Source organism: Vulpes lagopus, chromosome 1, assembly GCF_018345385.1.
Source record: "Vulpes lagopus strain Blue_001 chromosome 1, ASM1834538v1, whole genome shotgun sequence".
NCBI classification, from domain to species: domain Eukaryota; kingdom Metazoa; phylum Chordata; class Mammalia; order Carnivora; family Canidae; genus Vulpes; species Vulpes lagopus.
This window is the reverse complement of record NC_054824.1, coordinates 48,679,434-48,696,785: the sequence shown is the minus strand read 5'-3', so window position 1 is coordinate 48,696,785 and position 17,352 is coordinate 48,679,434. Positions and strand designations below refer to the sequence as shown.

At 41.1% G+C, this 17,352-nt stretch overlaps 1 protein-coding gene across 1 annotated transcript; it reads left to right on the top strand.

The window, feature by feature from the left end:
* Positions 1-1,026: 1,026 nt before the first annotated feature.
* On the top strand, positions 1,027-16,156 carry BAG2 (BAG cochaperone 2). The gene is made up of 3 exons (XM_041773931.1): positions 1,027-1,323; positions 12,529-12,638; positions 14,737-16,156. The coding sequence occupies exons 1-3, from the start codon at positions 1,211-1,213 to the stop codon at positions 15,147-15,149; spliced, it is 636 nt and encodes a 211-aa protein (XP_041629865.1). The 5' UTR covers positions 1,027-1,210; the 3' UTR covers positions 15,150-16,156.
* The last annotated feature ends 1,196 nt before the right edge of the window (positions 16,157-17,352 follow it).

Sequence of the window (17,352 nt, the reverse complement as noted above, 5' to 3'; positions counted from 1 at the left end):
TTGGATCTGTAGGATAAGAGAGAAAAAGAATCCAAGATAATTCTAAAAGTACATGGTAGACTTTCAAACCATTCCCAGCATATCTTTGGATTCCAAGTCTGTGTCCTGATAATGACAAAATATATGTAATGAAGTCAAATAATACCCTACACAAATAGTTTATTAGTATGTAGATTGAATTCAGAGGGAACTGGGATCCAGGCTGAAGGCCCTGTCTCCGTTCAAGTAGTTAAATGGCTTTGATCTCAGATAAAAAGGTTGTGATTCAGCTTTAAAGTGTTATTATCATTTTATGTGCCCTGTTCATTCTCATCCTTGCAATATAAGGCATACAGCTATAACATGAGAGCAAAGTGCAAATTTTTAAGTACATAAACCTGTGCTCCCAGTCCTGCTCTTACTGACCTTTATAGTATATGCCCCAGTAACGTGCCACGTTTTTTTAAATTACAGGAGATTTAAATAAGTTGGGTGTCAAAGAAAGATGGGATAGCTTTTTCTTTTTTCCCCTGTAAGCCTCAGTAGTGGTGTCCAGGCTTTCATTATTTCCACCTCAGAAAAGGGACTGGTAACAAGCTGAGGCAAGCCCAGACTGCCTGGGAGCTGTACTTAAGTGCTATCCTTTTCTTCCCATGGTTTGGGTTCTGACACGAATGATGGGCGCTGGGAGAAAGTGAGCGAAGCCGGCCCTGGTCATCTACCCACAGCCTACCACCAGGTACCTCCGTGTGGGGGGAGTTGGTTACATTCAAGCCGCACGGAGTCCCGGGTTCCCGGGGCGGGGAGGGGCTGTTCCGTGGGTCTCCGCTGGGCTTTCGGTCGTTCTAGGGTCGCGGCAGAGAGAGAGAGAGAGAGAGAGAGATCCGGCGGTCACGTGAGGCCCCTGCCCGCGCCCGCCCCTCCAGGTGCCTCGGAGGCCGCGGGGCGCGTTTCCTCTGGCCTCGGCCCGGGCGGCCCACCCTCGAGGCCCCGTGGCCAGCGCCCTCCCGCGGGCACCGCAGCCCCCAGCCCGGCGGGCGGCGCGCTTGTCCTTGTTTGGCCACGCGGCAGCGGCGGTGTCGGCGCGTCCTCCCGGGCCGCCCCCCAGCGGGCGTCAGAGGGGGGCGGGCGCCCCGCGCGGTGACGGCGACGCCTGCGGCCGCCGGACTCTCCACTCAACGTCGCCCGAGAGGCCGGTGACCTCTTGGCCGCCCCCGCCTCGGAGGCTCAGATGGCTCAGGCCAAGATCAACGCGAAAGCCAACGAGGGGCGCTTCTGCCGCTCCTCCTCCATGGCGGACCGCTCCAGCCGCCTGCTGGAGAGCCTGGACCAGCTGGAGCTCAGGTGAGCGGCGCGGGCGGCGGGGCGGGCGGCGGGGCGGGGGAGCGCGTGCGCCGCGGGCGGGCCCCGCGCGGCCCCGGGCGGCCCCGGGCGGGCTGCGGCCGGAGAAGTTGCCCGCCTGAGATTCGTTCCCCGCGGAGACCGTGCCGTGCCGCCCGGCTCCGGGGGGCCGCCGCCTCCGCGCCAGAGGAAACGCGCTCGACCTGAGCGAGAGCCCGTGAGCGCGGGAAGGGTGGCCACATTCTCGTGAGCAGACCTGGGCTGTGGGGAACTGAGAGGATCACGGGAGGTAAGAGTTACGGTGGCGTTCCCGGAGGTTAGAGACCGTGACACCCCGTGACACCCGGGTCTACTGAAGGGCTAGAATTTTCTGAGTGCCGCTATGTGGTTCTCCCCAGATGTCTCTAACTTCTCTTTTTCTACTATGCATCTGTAAGAAAGGCGATAGTTCAGGGCCCCCCCCCCCCGCCCCATGTGACTGATAAGTTTCTTTGCTCCAAAACACAGAGAGAGAAAAAGAAAAAGTAAAAATCCAGAAATCTGTCTGAGAGCAAGAAGAGGGAGGAGTAGGACAGATGAGGGGCCGCGGGGTGAACGGCCGCGGGGTACTTGGTGGAGGAAGACCCTGCGGCTTCCATTTTCCCCCTAACCCCGCAAACTGAATTCAGAACTTCTATTAGTTTCTCGCTATTTATTGTGTACCTCCTTCCTTAGAAGGCACCTTCTCGAAAGTGCTAGTCGTTGGCCTGATAGCATAAGATAGGTTTTGTTTGGTTTTTTTTACTCCTCCCACTCACCCCCCCCCCCTTAACTTAGGCTTATATACAATTTCTAAATAACGAACAGCAAATTTTGGAAATTCTTGTTTCCCTTAACAGCGTCTGAAAAAACTTTCACGTACTTCCTCTAAGAGTTTGTCACCAAAGTTACTGTGTAAGTGGTGTGCAGGTGTAGATAGGTCAAAATCTTACTAAGACTCCACAAACCCCTGAGGCTACACGGATTCCCCCCCCCCCCACCCCGTAGTTTTCACCGGGTTCTGGGTGAGCAAAGAAGCACGTCAGCCAAAAATTTTAAGAAGCAGCGCGTGTATGTCTATCTCCCTCAATTTATATACCAAAGCAAGAAGAGGGGTTTATATGCCAGGAGAGTGCATTAATAACCACAATATATCTCAGCAGTTGAGGCATTTATGATTATTATTATTACCCTGAGAGAAGAGTCAGGAAATGAGAAATTCTCCATCCACAACGATTTTGTGGATGACAACAGAGAAACCGGAGTCCAAAACCACATTCTAGGGTTCTGCCCAGAATGACACATATGGAACCAGAGAAAAAGTAATGCTTCCCCTGGGTTGAGCTTGATGCATTTACTCCCCAGAGAAAGTGGAACAAAACTAGAGATCGGTGGCTTCAGCTACTTAATGTCGCCCCAAAGAATAATATTTCTTTCGGTGGAGCAGCACATTACAAGTAATTCACACATCTCCCCAGGTGTTTAGAACTTTGATAATGTGTTCCGAACCATTTCAGGGCTCTCTCCGCACTATCAGAAAAGATTTTTTTCTGAAAGGAATGAGGAACGTTGCCCCTCCCTTCTTCAAGCTGAGTCATTCCCCTCAAACTTGAATTAACATCTCGTGTCTGATAGACACAAAAGCAGTCAGGTACTCATCTTTAAAAGAAGGCCTCTGGTTTTGAGTATTCGTATATTCTAATATTTGATTAATGTAAAGTGAACTGATTATTATACCAGTGATTAGATTATGACTTGCTTAATTAACCCTTGAGCTGAGGAGGAAAGACTAAAATGTGCTAATTGCTCATTTTAAGGACTACGTTAGTAGTTTTAGAGTTTTGTAAGCTTTGTTTCTTCCTTTAAAAAAAAAAAAATGTAGGGCAGCCCAGGTGGCTCAGCGGTTTAGCGCCACCTTCAGCCCAGGGCCTGATCCTGGAGCCTCCGGATCAAGTCCCATGTCAGGCTCCCTGCCTGGAGCCTGCTTCTCCCTCTTCCTGTGTCTCTGCCTCTCCCTCTCTCTGTGTGTTTCTCATGAATACATAAATAAAATCTTTAAAAAATAAAATAAAATAAAGTGAAATTGAGTTTTAAAAAAATAAGTAAAAATTTTAAAAAGTAATTGTGATCTAAGGAAGTGTTTTAAAAGGTAGTAAAAATAAAGAAAAATACTAATGATCCGTTAAAGTTCCTTTGAAACTACATGGGCAGTATCACAGAGCACCACATTGTTAAAAACTAGCATCATGCCTAGAAGATTTGTAAAAGAAACATATAGGTAATTTAGCTCTAATAGTTCAATTTCATATTAAGGATGACTCATAAAGCATTGTTTTAGGTAGAATAAAACACTGTAGTTTGATACTTAAAGTTTGCATGTAGTTCCCCAACTGATTTTATCACTAGTGGTAGACCTTCTTCCATATGAGACTAAAGACAGAATTACGCTAAATGCTTTATGCCTAATGGTGGGCGTGATTTTTTAATCACGTATGGCAGCATTCTATATTGTTGAAGGAATTCCATTTGTTTCTAATACTTTACCATGACACTAGCCTCTTTCTTGACTCCACCTCTTTTCATTTTTTGCTTCCTCTTAAAAATGATTCCTTCCTCTTAAAAATGATTCCTTCCTCTTAAAAATGATTTCTTTCTCTCTCTCTCTCTCTCTTTTTTTTTTTTAAGATTGTATTTTTATTCAAGAGTGAGCGGATTGTGGGGGGGCAGGTGGGAAGAGCACAGGAGGAGGGAGAGGGAGGGAGAAAGAATCTCAAGTAGACTCAGTGCTGAGCCCCATATGGGGCTCCACCTCACAACCCGGAGATCACCACCTGAGCCGAACGAAACCAGTCTTAACAGACTGAGCCCCCAGGCACCCCTCTCTCCCTGTTTTTGGACCAGTTCTAAATGGTGTCCGAGTTTTGCATTCTTTAGTGGCTCAGTGCACCCTAATTTATAAATAATATATGCTAACATTGATTCATTAAATGAGCACTGACTCTATACCAGGCCCCATTCCTTTGTGGAAGTTACTTTCACCTCCATTCTCCAAATGGGAAATTGAATCTTAGGAAGTTAAATGAGTTGTCTAGGGTTCCCCAGTTAGAACACAGGAAGACTGGCTGTAGAGCTTAATAATTCATCCCTGAATTTTCTTAAAATTAGATGTGTCTTATTGTTACCAGGATTTGCCTCTTGTCAGGTATCAAGCCAAAAGACATAACCAAACAAAGAATAGGAAAAGGAAGGGTTTTACTTGCAACAAATAAAGGGGAGAACATGGGGATCTTTCCCAAAGAAGTGACTCCCGAAACAACAAAATTGGGGAAGTTTTAAGTTAAGGGTGCGTACATATTCATGAAGAGGCTTGCACACTGGGGCATACAGAATGGAATTGGGGTGACTAAGTCCAAGTCAAAGTCACATGGGCCATCAAGGTTTGAGCGTCGTCAGTTCTCTGGCTCCAGTTGGTTTGGTATCTGAGTGCTCACAGGTTTAAATCCTACAGAGATACTCAAGAGTGTGCATTAGGTCTGTCTTCACTTCTGAATATGATGAGGCTATCTCCTGGCGTCATGGTGACTCTTCTCACATTCTTTCACAAGATGGCTGGGGGCCTAACATGACTCTTCTTATGTCAAGAAAGCTGTATCTGTCTTTCTTCACCCAGGCAGAGATCCCTAACTATTTCTGCTTAAAGTATTTCAAAATGTAGGAATAGTATATGGATGAATATATGATTTTACTGAAAGAGGTAAAAATTCCATTTGTTTTTCTATTTATTTTTTAAGGATTTTATTTTTAACTAATCTCTACACCCAACATGGAACTTAAACTTACAACCCAAGAGTCACATGCTGCCACCAACTGAGCCAGCCAGGCACCCCAATAATTCCATTTAAATTGGTTGTCAAATTTAGTAAATATCGAACACCTAGTGAGTGCCAAGTACTGAGTGGCCCCTAGAAGGTTCTGAACAGTAATGAAGATGTTTATGGGTTGTGGAAGATGGCAGAGAGGAAGATGTTAGGCCTGGGAGATTGATTGTTCACGAATTTCCCCAAACTGGGGAAACTCCCCAAACTGTCTTAGCTCCTTCTGCCTCCTGTCAGCCATCTGCAGTGACTTTCCTCAGCAGCCAGGGAATGAATGGTGGGGGCCTGGAGTGATACGGATCATTTGGTCAGAAGTTTCCTGTTGCTGAAAGTTTCTTAGGGTGTCTCCCAGAAGTTGCAAAACAAGTGGCATCATAGTTAATACTGAACAACAGCCTATAATTTAAAAGAGCATTTCATAGGTACATTGTTATTTGAACCTTACAAAATCCTTTGAAGTAGAGAAGGACACATGTATGTTAATCTCTCTTAGAAATAAGAGAACTGAGGTCCAGGGGGATTGAGTGGTTTTGCTGAAGGCCACAGTACTGATGAGTAGCTCCTAACAGCAGTCCCGTTAAACACCAGTTTCATTTTTACACTAAAGGGTCTCAGTGGTGAATGTATTTTAATATTTTGGTGGTGATTAGGAAAACTTACCAAAATCTTACGTTGCCAAGAATATAAGTGATCTTTGTAGCATTCTTTAGATACAAGAATTTTTTTAAAAGGTTCATTTATGAGAGAGAAAGAGAGCAGGGAGAGGGGTAGAGGGAGAAGGAGAGAATCCTAAAGTGGACTCCCCGCTGCACAGCCCAGTATGGGGCTCAATCCCAGGACCCTGAGTTCATGACCTGAGCCAAAATCGAGTCAGGCACTCAGCTGACTGAGCCACCTAAGCACCTCACAAGAGTATTTTTTTATTATAACTTTTAATTTTAATTCCAGTGTAGTTAACATACAGTGTTATATTAGTTTCAGGTGCACAATTTAGTGATTCAACAATTCTTACATCACTCAGTGCTCCTCCAGATAAGTGTACTCTTAGTGTGCCTGGCTGGCTCAGTCAGAGCATGTGACTCATGATCTCAGGGTTGTAAGTTCAAGCCCCATGTTGGGTATAGTAATTACTTTAAATAATATCTTAATGAAAAAGAGAGAGAGACATGTGTACTCTTAATCCTCTTCAGTCCCCTTCACCTATTTCACCCTGCCTCCCCCTGGTAACTGGCCATTTGTTTTCTATAAATAGGAGTCTATTTTTTTGGTATGTCTCTTTTTTTCTCCCCCTTTTTCATTTGTTTCTTAAGTGCCATGTATGAGTGAAATCATACCTAATTTGTCTTTCACTGACCGACTTACTTTGCTTAGCCTTATACTCTGTAGCTCCATCCATGTTGTTGCAAATGGCAAGATTTCATTCTTGCTGAATAATATTCTCTGTTTATTTAACACATCTGGGGCATCCTGCATGGCTCAGCGGTTTAGCGCTGCATTCAGTCCAGGGTGTGATCCTGGAGACCCGGGATCGAGTCCCATGTCAGGCTCCCTGAGTGGAGCCTGCTTCTCCCTCTGCCTGTGTCTCCGCCTCTCTCTCTCTCTCTCTCTCTCTCTCTCTCTGTCTCTCATGAATAAATAAATAAAATCTTAAAAAAAAACAAACCACACATCTTCTTTATCCATTCGTGTATTGATGGACACTTGGGCTACTTCCATAATGAAGCTATTGTAAATAATTCTGCAATAAACATAAAAGTACACATATCCCTTCTAATTTGTGTTTTCATATTTTTAGGATATTACCCAATAGCGTGACTACTGGATCATAAGGTAGTTCAATTTTCAAAAAAATTTTTAAAGATTTTATTTTTTTTTTTAAAGATTTTATTTATTTATTCATGAGAGACACAAAGAGAGAGGCAGAGACACAGGCAGAGGGAGAAGTAGGCTTCATGCAGGAAACCATTTGTGGGACTTGATCCCAGAATTCCGGGATCATGCCCTGAGCCAAAGGCAGACACTCAACCGCTGAGCCATCCAGGCATCCGTAAAGATTTTATTTTTAAATAATCTCTGCACCCAACATGGGGCTCAAACCCACAACCCTGAGATCAGGAGTTGCATACTTCACCCACTGGATGGATCCGCAATAACCTCAGTCTGGTGAAGTCACTGTCCGGCCTATAAATCTCTCAACAACGTGTCTTTTTGATAGCTAGGCTGCAGAGATTTGTGAGGTATGGGAGACCTGAAGACTAGCCAAGGATGGGTGCACTTCAGTTTTGCCCTCATAAGAATTTTCTGACTAAAATTTCTTTCTGTCATAGCTGGCTTCATTGTAATTTCATGCAGAGAGTTTTCCAGAAGTACAACCCGGGCCAGCCTTGGTATGAGGAGAAGTTCTTCCCAATTTTGGAAATGTAGCTCTTCTAGGATCTGTTAGTAAAAACAGAACCACCCTTCCCCGCCAAGAGAAGTATTGTCAAATGATGTGTTAAAGAACATGAAGGATAAAGTGAAATGGCTCAACACTTGTCTAACCAGAGTTCCAGAAGAAAATAATATAATGGAAAACGGAATATTTGAAGATACTGTAGCCATATAGTATCTAACGATTTTCTAGAACTAAATGAAAAGGTTGTAGACAGAAGGATTTATATGTGAGATGAATTTAAGGATCTCAGTAACTGAGAAGCAGTACAAATATTACTTAAATAAACTAAGTAGAAATTTAGGTTCAGCTAGAGAGAACAGCAAATGTCAGTGGTACCAAAAAACAAAACAAAATAAAATCCCTTAAAATTCTTTACATTCTGAAGAATGGCGTTTTACCTTTACTATGAAATGAAAAAGGTAAATACAAAAACATATATAAGAAGGTCCACACAAGATGAAATCTGTTTTTCGCAGAGAAAACACCCTGGCAATTTCTAGCATTGGGGGAAAACCAAAAAACCACAAGACTTCAACATTCCATCTATTGTCTGCTGTATTTGGTCTCATTTAACAACAAAATATCTTCCTTATATGATATTTATGTTTTTTTCTAGAGTGTGTCCTTTTAAACCATTTTCTTGTTAACAACCCCCTGAATTTAACTCTTGTAACATGTTGTAAATGAAGCCTTCCGTTTTTGAATAGCATTAAATTCTCTATCAATGTACAATGGTACATTTGAGTACAAACTCAAGAGTCTTGAAAAATTCATTTCTTCTTTCAGCATCTTCTCATTTACCAATTACATGATTCATCTGTGTCATTTAAACACCAGAGTCATGGTTTGTGTTTTTAGCATGAATATTTCATGTTAGTGCCAACTCAATCTCTCTCAGATATACTGGGCCCTAGTTTATCTGTCTGAGAGTTTGCCAACATAAAATGTGTACATAATGATACTGAAGTGGGCCTGCTGTTGTATTCTATTTTATAGAATATTGTTTTTTATTGTATTTTCCAGCCACATTTGTCACATAAGATTCTTACCAGCTCTTTGGTTTTCCCAGCTCTTATAAATACAAAGTTCAGCATATATTTAGTATCTTGATGAACAAAGAGAACCTGTGACTTTGTGACCTATCAGTGCTATTTTGGGGTATAACAGGTGGATGGCTGTTGGGGAAAAGGCAAATGTGGGGTTGGGATGGGTAGGGGAGGGCTTAAATGGAATGGACATGTGCTCAAACATTAGTGAAGTTGTTCCTTCTGTGCCCACTTATGGCAGCAATCAGGATTAGATCTTCCATGATCTCATATTTCTAAGGCTATCTGAATACTAAGGGTAAGTCTGTCAGTGTTCATTTTGGAAAAGTTGGCAACTTATTTATGGGATAACATATAACAAGAAGTGCCCTGAAAACAAAGCACTTTAAATATACAGGATTTTCCTTTCTCTTGCTTTCATGATTCCACAATTTTGTTCTTTAGTGACTGTGTTCATGTGTATGTATAGTTAAGTTCATGTGTGTTTATACTTGAGGGAGTTAGGGAAAGTAGTGCTTCTGTAGTTTGATACGGGCTTTAGACCAAAAACCTACACAGGCATTTCCTTTAAATTCAGGAAAAGACAAAGACTCCGTCTCTCATCACCACTGTGTAATAAAGTAACAGAGGATTTTAGTCAATACTATAAAGAGATATAAGCTAGTAAGATTTAAAAGGAAGAGATTAAACCTGTCATTTTGTGTAGATTATATGATCATCAATCTAGAAGAATCAAAAGACAAATCATTGGACAGCCCGGGTGGCTCAGCGGTTTAGCGCCGCCTTCAGCCCAGGGCCTGATCCTGGAGACCCGGTATCAAGTCCCACGTCAGGCTCCATGCAGGGAGCTTCTCCCTCTGCCTGTGTCTCTGCCCCTCTCTCTCTCTCTCTCTGTGTGTGTGTGTGTGTGTCTCCCATGAATAAATAAATAAAATATTAAAAAAAGACAAATTAAAATTAATAAATCTGTTACCAATTACAAGATGAACCTTACAAAAAACAGCATTTTCTGTTTTCCTAACCAGCAATAACAAGTGAGAAATTATAATTTAAAATAGGGCACCTGGTTTGTTCAGTCTGAAGAGCATGCAACTTTTGATCTTGGGGTCATGAGCTTGAGTCCCACATTGGGTGTAGAGATTACTTTTCAAAAAACTTAAAAAAAATAAAAACATTAAAGATAATTATAATAAATAAAATGTATTATTCACAATAACAGTATCCACAAAGGATCAAAGCACTCAAAAGTGTCCACAAAGACTGTTAAGAAAACTTCAGGGCACCTGAGTGGCTCAGTTAAGCATCTGCCCAGCTCAGGTCATGATCCCAGGGTCCTGAGATGGAACCCCATGTCAGGCTCCGTGCTCAGGGGGGAGTCTACTTCTCCCTTTCTTGCTCCCTGCTGCTTGTGTGCTGCCTGTCTCTCTCTCTCAAAATAAATACATAAAATCTTAAAAAAAAAAAAAAAAAAAAGACTACTTCAAAATTCTAATAAAGAATATGGAAGATGATCTGAATATATAGATGGGTGAAATGACAATATTCTATCTTTTTTTTTTAAAGATTCTATTTATTTATTCATGAGAGACACAGAGAGAGAGGAGACACAGGCAGAGGGAGAAGCAGGCTCCATGCAGGGAGCCCAATGTGGGTCTGGATCCCGGGGCCTCAGGATCACACCCTGAGCCAAAGGCAGATGCCCAACCGCTGAGCCACCCAGGCATCCCGAAATGACAATATTCTAAAGATGCCATATTTACCCCAGTTCTTTGAGAAACCTGATAAACTTACTCGAGAGTTAATATGGAAGACTAAAACTCTAAATAACTATCTTTAAAGAAGATTAGAGGGCTGGTTCTACCAAATATTAAGGCATATTACAAGGCTATTGGTATTTTTTTTAAATGGGTATTGGTGTAAGAGCAGTTAGATACACTACTAGATGGAACAGAGATTTCAGAGTAGACAATGTATAAATCAGAGGAAAGATGGATTTTTGGTGGATATAATGTTGGAAATGGTTCACTATTTGGAGAAAAATAAAACAAAAAATCCTTACCTAAACACAGACAGGTGGATTCTAGATGGACTAAGCCATAAATATGAGAAAAGTAAAACAATGAAGTTAATAGAAAGAAATGTAGGAAAATACCTTATGACCTCAGATGTAAAGACCCTTCAGAAGCATAAACCACAAGGCAAACAAAACCAAGAAAGTATTAATTTGATCACTTCAAAGTAAGGATATCTATTCAGTGAAGAATATCCCAGGCAAAATTCATCTATGATAGGATGGAAGAAGATTATTACAATGTCTGTAACTAAAAAAAAAAAAAAAAAAAAAAAAAAAACAATGTCTGTAACTAACATGGGACTAATTCCTTGAGTATGCAAATCAGCAAGAGGACAGTAACCCCCATTTAAAAAAGAAAAAACAAAATAGGCAAAGGCTGTGAACAGGCTAACAAGAATACAAAGAGATGTCCAAAATTATTAGTAATGAAAGACATGCAGATTAATTATGAATATATCACTGTATACTTAGTAGACTGGCAACAAATAGGAAATTGGAAGATGCTGAGTGTTGGTAGGGATGTGGGAACACAGGGATTCCAATGCTTTGCTGCTGGGAATATTGTGAAGGGGTTCAGGACAGGGCTCCCCAGAATGTGCCACTTTGGCATGTGGGTTCTTTTGAGCTGAATGAAGGCACTTGAGAGCCTGCAGGCTCAGGAGAAACTTCTGCCCCTCCCTTAACCGCACAGAAGAATCTAAATTAGGGGTCTTTCCCAGAATAAAGGTTATAAGCAGAGATAAATTTTATCTGAGTGGCCCATCTGTATGGCAGGGCAAACATCTAATTACCAAACATCTGCTCTTCTTATCACCCTGCGTTCCTTTTCTTTGAAGTCCCAGACCATTAACCCCCTTCTCCTTCTTTTCAGAATAATAGGTATACCTCATTTTGCCTAGTTGTCTTTGGAATTTCCATGTGTATGTGGATTCCCCTAGGTACACTATTAAATTTGATTTTCTCCTGTAAATTGTCTCATGTCAATTTGATTCTTAGTCCAGTTAGAAGAACCTTTGAGGGGACAAAAATACTTGCTTCCCAACAGTGGTCTAGTGTGGCCATTCTGGAGAACAGTGGTAGTACCGAATTAAATGGTGGGTGCACATACCCTGTGTCTCAGCAGTTCTGCCCTGGGATAAATCCTAAGAAGGTTCTCATTCAAGTCCATAGGGGACCTGTATTCATTGAAGTGCTTTTTTGTGCTTATGACAAGTAAGGGGACATGGTAAGCATTTCCACTGGGAGAGAGGAGGTGAAAGCAGGTGAATATACATGGAGTATCATGCAGCAATCAGAAGCTACTGATTAGATATTCACATAGGAATCTGGATGGTTCTTAATAAAATGCTGAGTGAAAAAAGAAACAGTGAAATATAAATTGAAAATAGATGAAAACACAAATACAGATTTTGTTATGAACGAATACAAAATAGATAAACACTAAATAGAATGCCATACATGTGAGGAGGAAAATGAAACTGGGGTGGGTGGATTTAAAACAGTAGAAAAAAAATTTTAATATATATTTTTTTGACAGGCAGCAAAGCAGAGTTTATTGAGCGATAGTAAAGTGATGGTACAAAGCTCCCGAAGAGGGTGGGCCCCAAGAGGGTTGCCTGAAAAATTTTTAAGTTTTTTAAAAAGAATAAAGAACTTTTCAAAAGTGTTCCTAAGGATCTTTAAACTTGAGATGGAGCAAATAATAGAGATGAGGAAAAGGAAACTTCCCTGTGATAACTTTTGTTTTCCCAATTTATATAGGGTGGAAGCCTTGAGAGAAGCCGCAACTGCTGTTGAGCAAGAGAAAGAAATCCTCCTGGAAATGATCCACAGCATCCAGAATAGCCAGGATATGAGGCAGATCAGCGACGGTGAGAGCATTTCCACAGAAGGGAGCTCATCTTTTCCACTCTTTCATGGGATTTAGGATAAGTGTGGGTCCATTTTCACTTGACTTGAGGAATGAGTACACTTGGCTTCAGCATTTCCCGTGAGTAGCGGACAACAGCTGTCAATTTATTATTACAAGAACGATTTACCCAGAGGTCACCCTTCTGGCCTGCTCCCTACCTCAAGGGCATGGTTAGAAATGTTAAAAAAAAAAAAAAAAAAAAAAAAAAAAGGCCTCCAAGCTCCAGAAGAGGTGGTCCCAAGCAGTAAGGTGATGCCTTTGACCTCAGGTTTACAGTCCTGACTTCAATTCCTCAGAAGTTACTGGATGATACAAGCTGTATGAGCAGAGAGGACAAACGAGAGGGGTTGAGGTATTGAGATAAAATGCAGGGGAAAGAAATAATGGACCCAATAAAACCCCATTAATGTAAAAATGTGCTATATGAAAAGCATGACTTTCCATGGAGGAATAGGGCACTTGTATTTCCTTTCACTGGCGGCGATCTTCCTAATTTGGTTGCTCCAGGGCCTCCCTAGACAAGCTCATGGTCCAACAGCTGGTGCCACGAGTGTACAGTTTAACTCCAGGCCCTGCACGGTTAGACACACATGGCAGGATCAAGATCTGGCCGGTCTTTTCATCATCCTGGCCAAAGATTGATGAATTAAGAAGGGAGTTACAGAACAGGACAAAGAGGAGATTGCTGACTTTTTCATGTAAATAATGAAATGTGGATCCTTTTTCCCACCATTGCCTCTCTGTGCTGGCCAAGACTTAGAAACCACTGGCCTGCTTAAATTTCCCTGGAAAGGATGAAGTCACTGCCGAATTTTGAGGCCAGCTTTTTCTCCACCATCATGGTTATGTTTTTTTCAGCCAAAATTGGAGCATTGTATTCTGATATCCATGCAAAATATACCACCTCAAATTTTGCCTCTTTGGCATAAGAATTATTTCAAGCTGATTATTTTTGAGAAACTGCAGACACAGGAGAAGCTCTGAAAACAGAATAGAAGTTACTTGTTTGTAAGGGAAGTTTACATTTATAAGGGATATTTCCATTTGTAAGGGTGCCTGCCTCTGTATACCAGGAAGGATAACTGTAAATCACAAGAAACCCTTATATACGCCAAAGGCAAAACAACCCTTCCCTGGTTTATCCTGCTTTTACTGGTAACCTCACTAAGGAGGGGAAGGCCTCCCTCAACATCTTACTCCTTAGCTGAAGATGGTTTTTAAGGTGGTGGCTTGGACTATCCATCTGTGAGGGAGGCCATCTCAGTGTCCCTAAAATTCTGCTATGTATATGTGAAGTATACATGTTAATAAGCTTCTGCTTTTTTTCTTGTTAATCTGTCTTTTATTACAGGGTTTCTCAGCCAAGAACTCAGAAAGGTACAGGGAAAATTATTTTTCCTCCCCTACATGCACAACCTTATCAAGAGATCCACTGCATCTGATCTCTTGTAACCAGCACAAAACCCTGGTTATGCACGCCATTTGCTCTATGTTAAGACTTGATCTCCATCCGAGTTAGAAATGCATACCTGCCCACACTTTTTCAAACGTGCCCACTTGGAAAAGTCATCTGGTATCCCATGTATAAAAGTTGTCAGAGAATGGTGCCTGGGTGGCTCAGTCCATTAAGCACTCCAACTCTGGATTTCGGCTCAGGTCATGATCTCACGGTTGTGAGATCAATCCCCACATCAGGCTCACACGCTACACATGAAGCCTGCTTGAGATGGTCTGTCTCCCTCTCCTTCTGCCCCTTTCCCACCTGCACACATATGTGCTCACTCTCCCTCTCTCTCAAAAAATGAAATAATTTAAAAAAAAATAAATAATAAAAAAAAATAGACTTTCAGGGAAAGGTATTCTGCAACCTCTCTCTGTAATATAATACAGTTCATTAGTTAATCTTATGTGCTATAATTTTGACTTTTACATTTAAAAATGTTGTAGCCAAGGTGCTTACAGAAAATAACTTTAGCCATAAATGAATGCCTAAATGTTTTCAATATAGGTAAGTTTATGTCTCATATTGATTGATATTTCAAACTTTCCATGTTTAGGAGAAAGAGAAGAATTAAATCTGACAGCAAACCGTTTGATGGGACGAACCCTCACCGTTGAAGTTTCAGTAGAAACAATCAGAAACCCCCAGCAGCAAGAATCCCTAAAGCATGCCACCAGGATTATTGACGAGGTGGTCAGTAAGTTTCTGGATGATTTGGGAAATGCCAGGAGTCACTTGATGTCCCTGTACAGTGCGTGTTCATCCGAGGTGCCACCGGGGCCTGTTGACCAGAAGTTTCAGTCCATAGTAATTGGCTGTGCTCTTGAAGACCAGAAGAAAATTAAGAGAAGATTAGAGACCCTGCTTAGAAATATTGAAAACTCTGACAAGGCCATCAAGCTGTTAGAGCATTCTAAAGGAGCTGGTTCCAAAACTCTGCAACAAAATGCTGAAGGCAAATTTAATTAGTTTTGAAACATAAGAGCATTTAAAAATAATGGCATAAAAATGATTAAACACTAGTTCTTTATGTTAGGTATAACCTTTGATATTGATTGTTGTTTCAGATGAGGAAAATATTCCAGTGTCATCAGTTTTGTGAGTGATACAATTAAAACTAGAAATATTTTAATTATCTTTCTAGAAGTTTTTAGAATGGATTCTTGTCTTGTGTTAGGCTCTAGCATCTAATATATATATATTTTTTACTATTCTGTGGATGAATACTTAGTATATAGGAAAGAGTAACTGCTCAGCCTGGGCACAAAGCATTATTGTTCTGTCCTGGGCTTTGTCTGGCATGGAGATACTCGGGCACATGGGGCATTAGGTTGACTAGAAATTCTTGACCTTAGGCAGCACACAAACTTACCACCACACATCTACTGTTAACTATGTGGTGTGCTTAAAAGGACAGAAGAAATCACAAAGTAAGAAACTTTCCCTACATTATCTTTTTCAGAAAGCACTTTTTTTGGACATCTATCAAATTATTTTGAATTTAAGATTTATGCGTCTGATAATATGAATATAAGTCTTGAATCATATAAAAACTTGGCGTAAAGTGTGAGAGAATTCAACTCTAATATTATCACTGTGAACAACTATATTTCCACCTCATCTTTTTCCAAGTGCATAATTTCTCTAAATTTTTAATCATTACAAAAAACAGTGTTGTACCTTGCCTTTAAAAAAAAAATGCTGCTATAAAGTCTAATTGTCAACTTTAAAACCTCTATTCTGTATGGTTGTATAATTTACTTACCTATTCCCCTTAATAGACTTTTAGGTTGTTCTAATTTGTTGCTTATTCCTGCAACATACTTATATACAGAAACTTTTTTCCTTCTTTGTTTCTGATTTTCTTTATGTAAATTCCCAGTAGTGGGACTTATTGGGTCAAAGGTATATATACATTTTCAAACGTTACATCAGTTTATACTGTCTTCAGTAATTAAAGTGTAGCTGTTTCACTAGAAGCTTTCCAGAACTGAGCGTTATTTTTTCCTAACAATAGATAAGAAACACCTTAATTTAGTTTGCGTTTGTTTACTAACAAGGCTAACCAATGTATTGATTATTCTATTATCTGTGATAAATGAAGCAACTTTAGAACACTTTTGTTTGAAGTAACTAATACTATTGATACACAAAAACCTTAACTCCCCCTCAAATACTTCTTCAAAATGAATACATCAGACTCCATTTTCATGGGAATGTAGGTATTCTTTCACATTGGGGGTGGGGGGGTGGGGGAGTCAACATCCAGATTGGTTTTATATATTTAGATCTCTCAATGCAAACGACATTGAGCTTCATTTTTTGGCCAAAAATGTCAAATTAGTCTCTCTTCATAAGAAGCAATTACAATCTCAGAACATTATGTTTTTGATTGCCATTGCTAAGCCTGCCTCATTTAAATCTTTCCATTTCATGGGAAACATTCATTCTCCTTGATAACTGTGGCAAAGCTTCTTGATTTGTCAGTTGACTCTCATTTGCTATCATCAGGTTCACTGTCAGATAAAGGTTTTCTTTCTGTGCCATCTTTATCAGTTTTTTGAAAATGAAGAACCAACAATCAAGTTTTCTTCCAAGTTCTCTAGGACTGTCAGCATCTTTAAATCCCTTCTACCCTGGAAAATACTCCCCCTTCCCATTCACTCATTCACTCCATGTCAACATAGGACATTCTCTACCACAGAGTATTCAGGCTCTTCCTCCTCAACCTTTGTGCTCTTCACACTGTTCCTTTACCATTTTTTGCAACGGAGTTTTATTAGAGGCCATTCCTTATCACTGACTTGAAGAGCTGTGACCTCTCATCTCCAAGCCACCTCAGTCCTTAGACTTCAGCATTTCCAGCTTTGTACTTCCAGCGTGGGACAAATTCAAGGGGCAGGGACCTCAATGTGTTAATACTTAACATTTTCATTTATTATAAGAATGGATGTGGGTGCTCAGTTGGTTAAGCATCTGCCTTCAGCTCAGGTTGTGATCTTGAGATTGAGCCCTGGTGTTGGGCTCCCTGCTCAGCAGGAAATCTGCTTCTCCCTCACTCTCTACTGCTCCCCCTGCTTGTGCTCTCTCTTTCCCTCTCTTGCTCTGTCAAATAAATAAAATCTTTAAAACAAACAAACAAACAAACAAACAGAATGGACGTATGAGGTGC

Excerpts from the sequence above, each read along its gene's own strand:
- BAG2 (XM_041773931.1), top strand. The coding sequence starts at position 1,211 with ATGGCTCAGGCCAAGATCAACGCGAAAGCCAACGAGGGGCGCTTCTGC. Across the intron at positions 1,324-12,528 it reads CTGGACCAGCTGGAGCTCAG|GGTGGAAGCCTTGAGAGAAG; the intron begins GTGAGCGGCGCG and ends CAATTTATATAG. Across the intron at positions 12,639-14,736 it reads TATGAGGCAGATCAGCGACG|GAGAAAGAGAAGAATTAAAT; the intron begins GTGAGAGCATTT and ends TTCCATGTTTAG.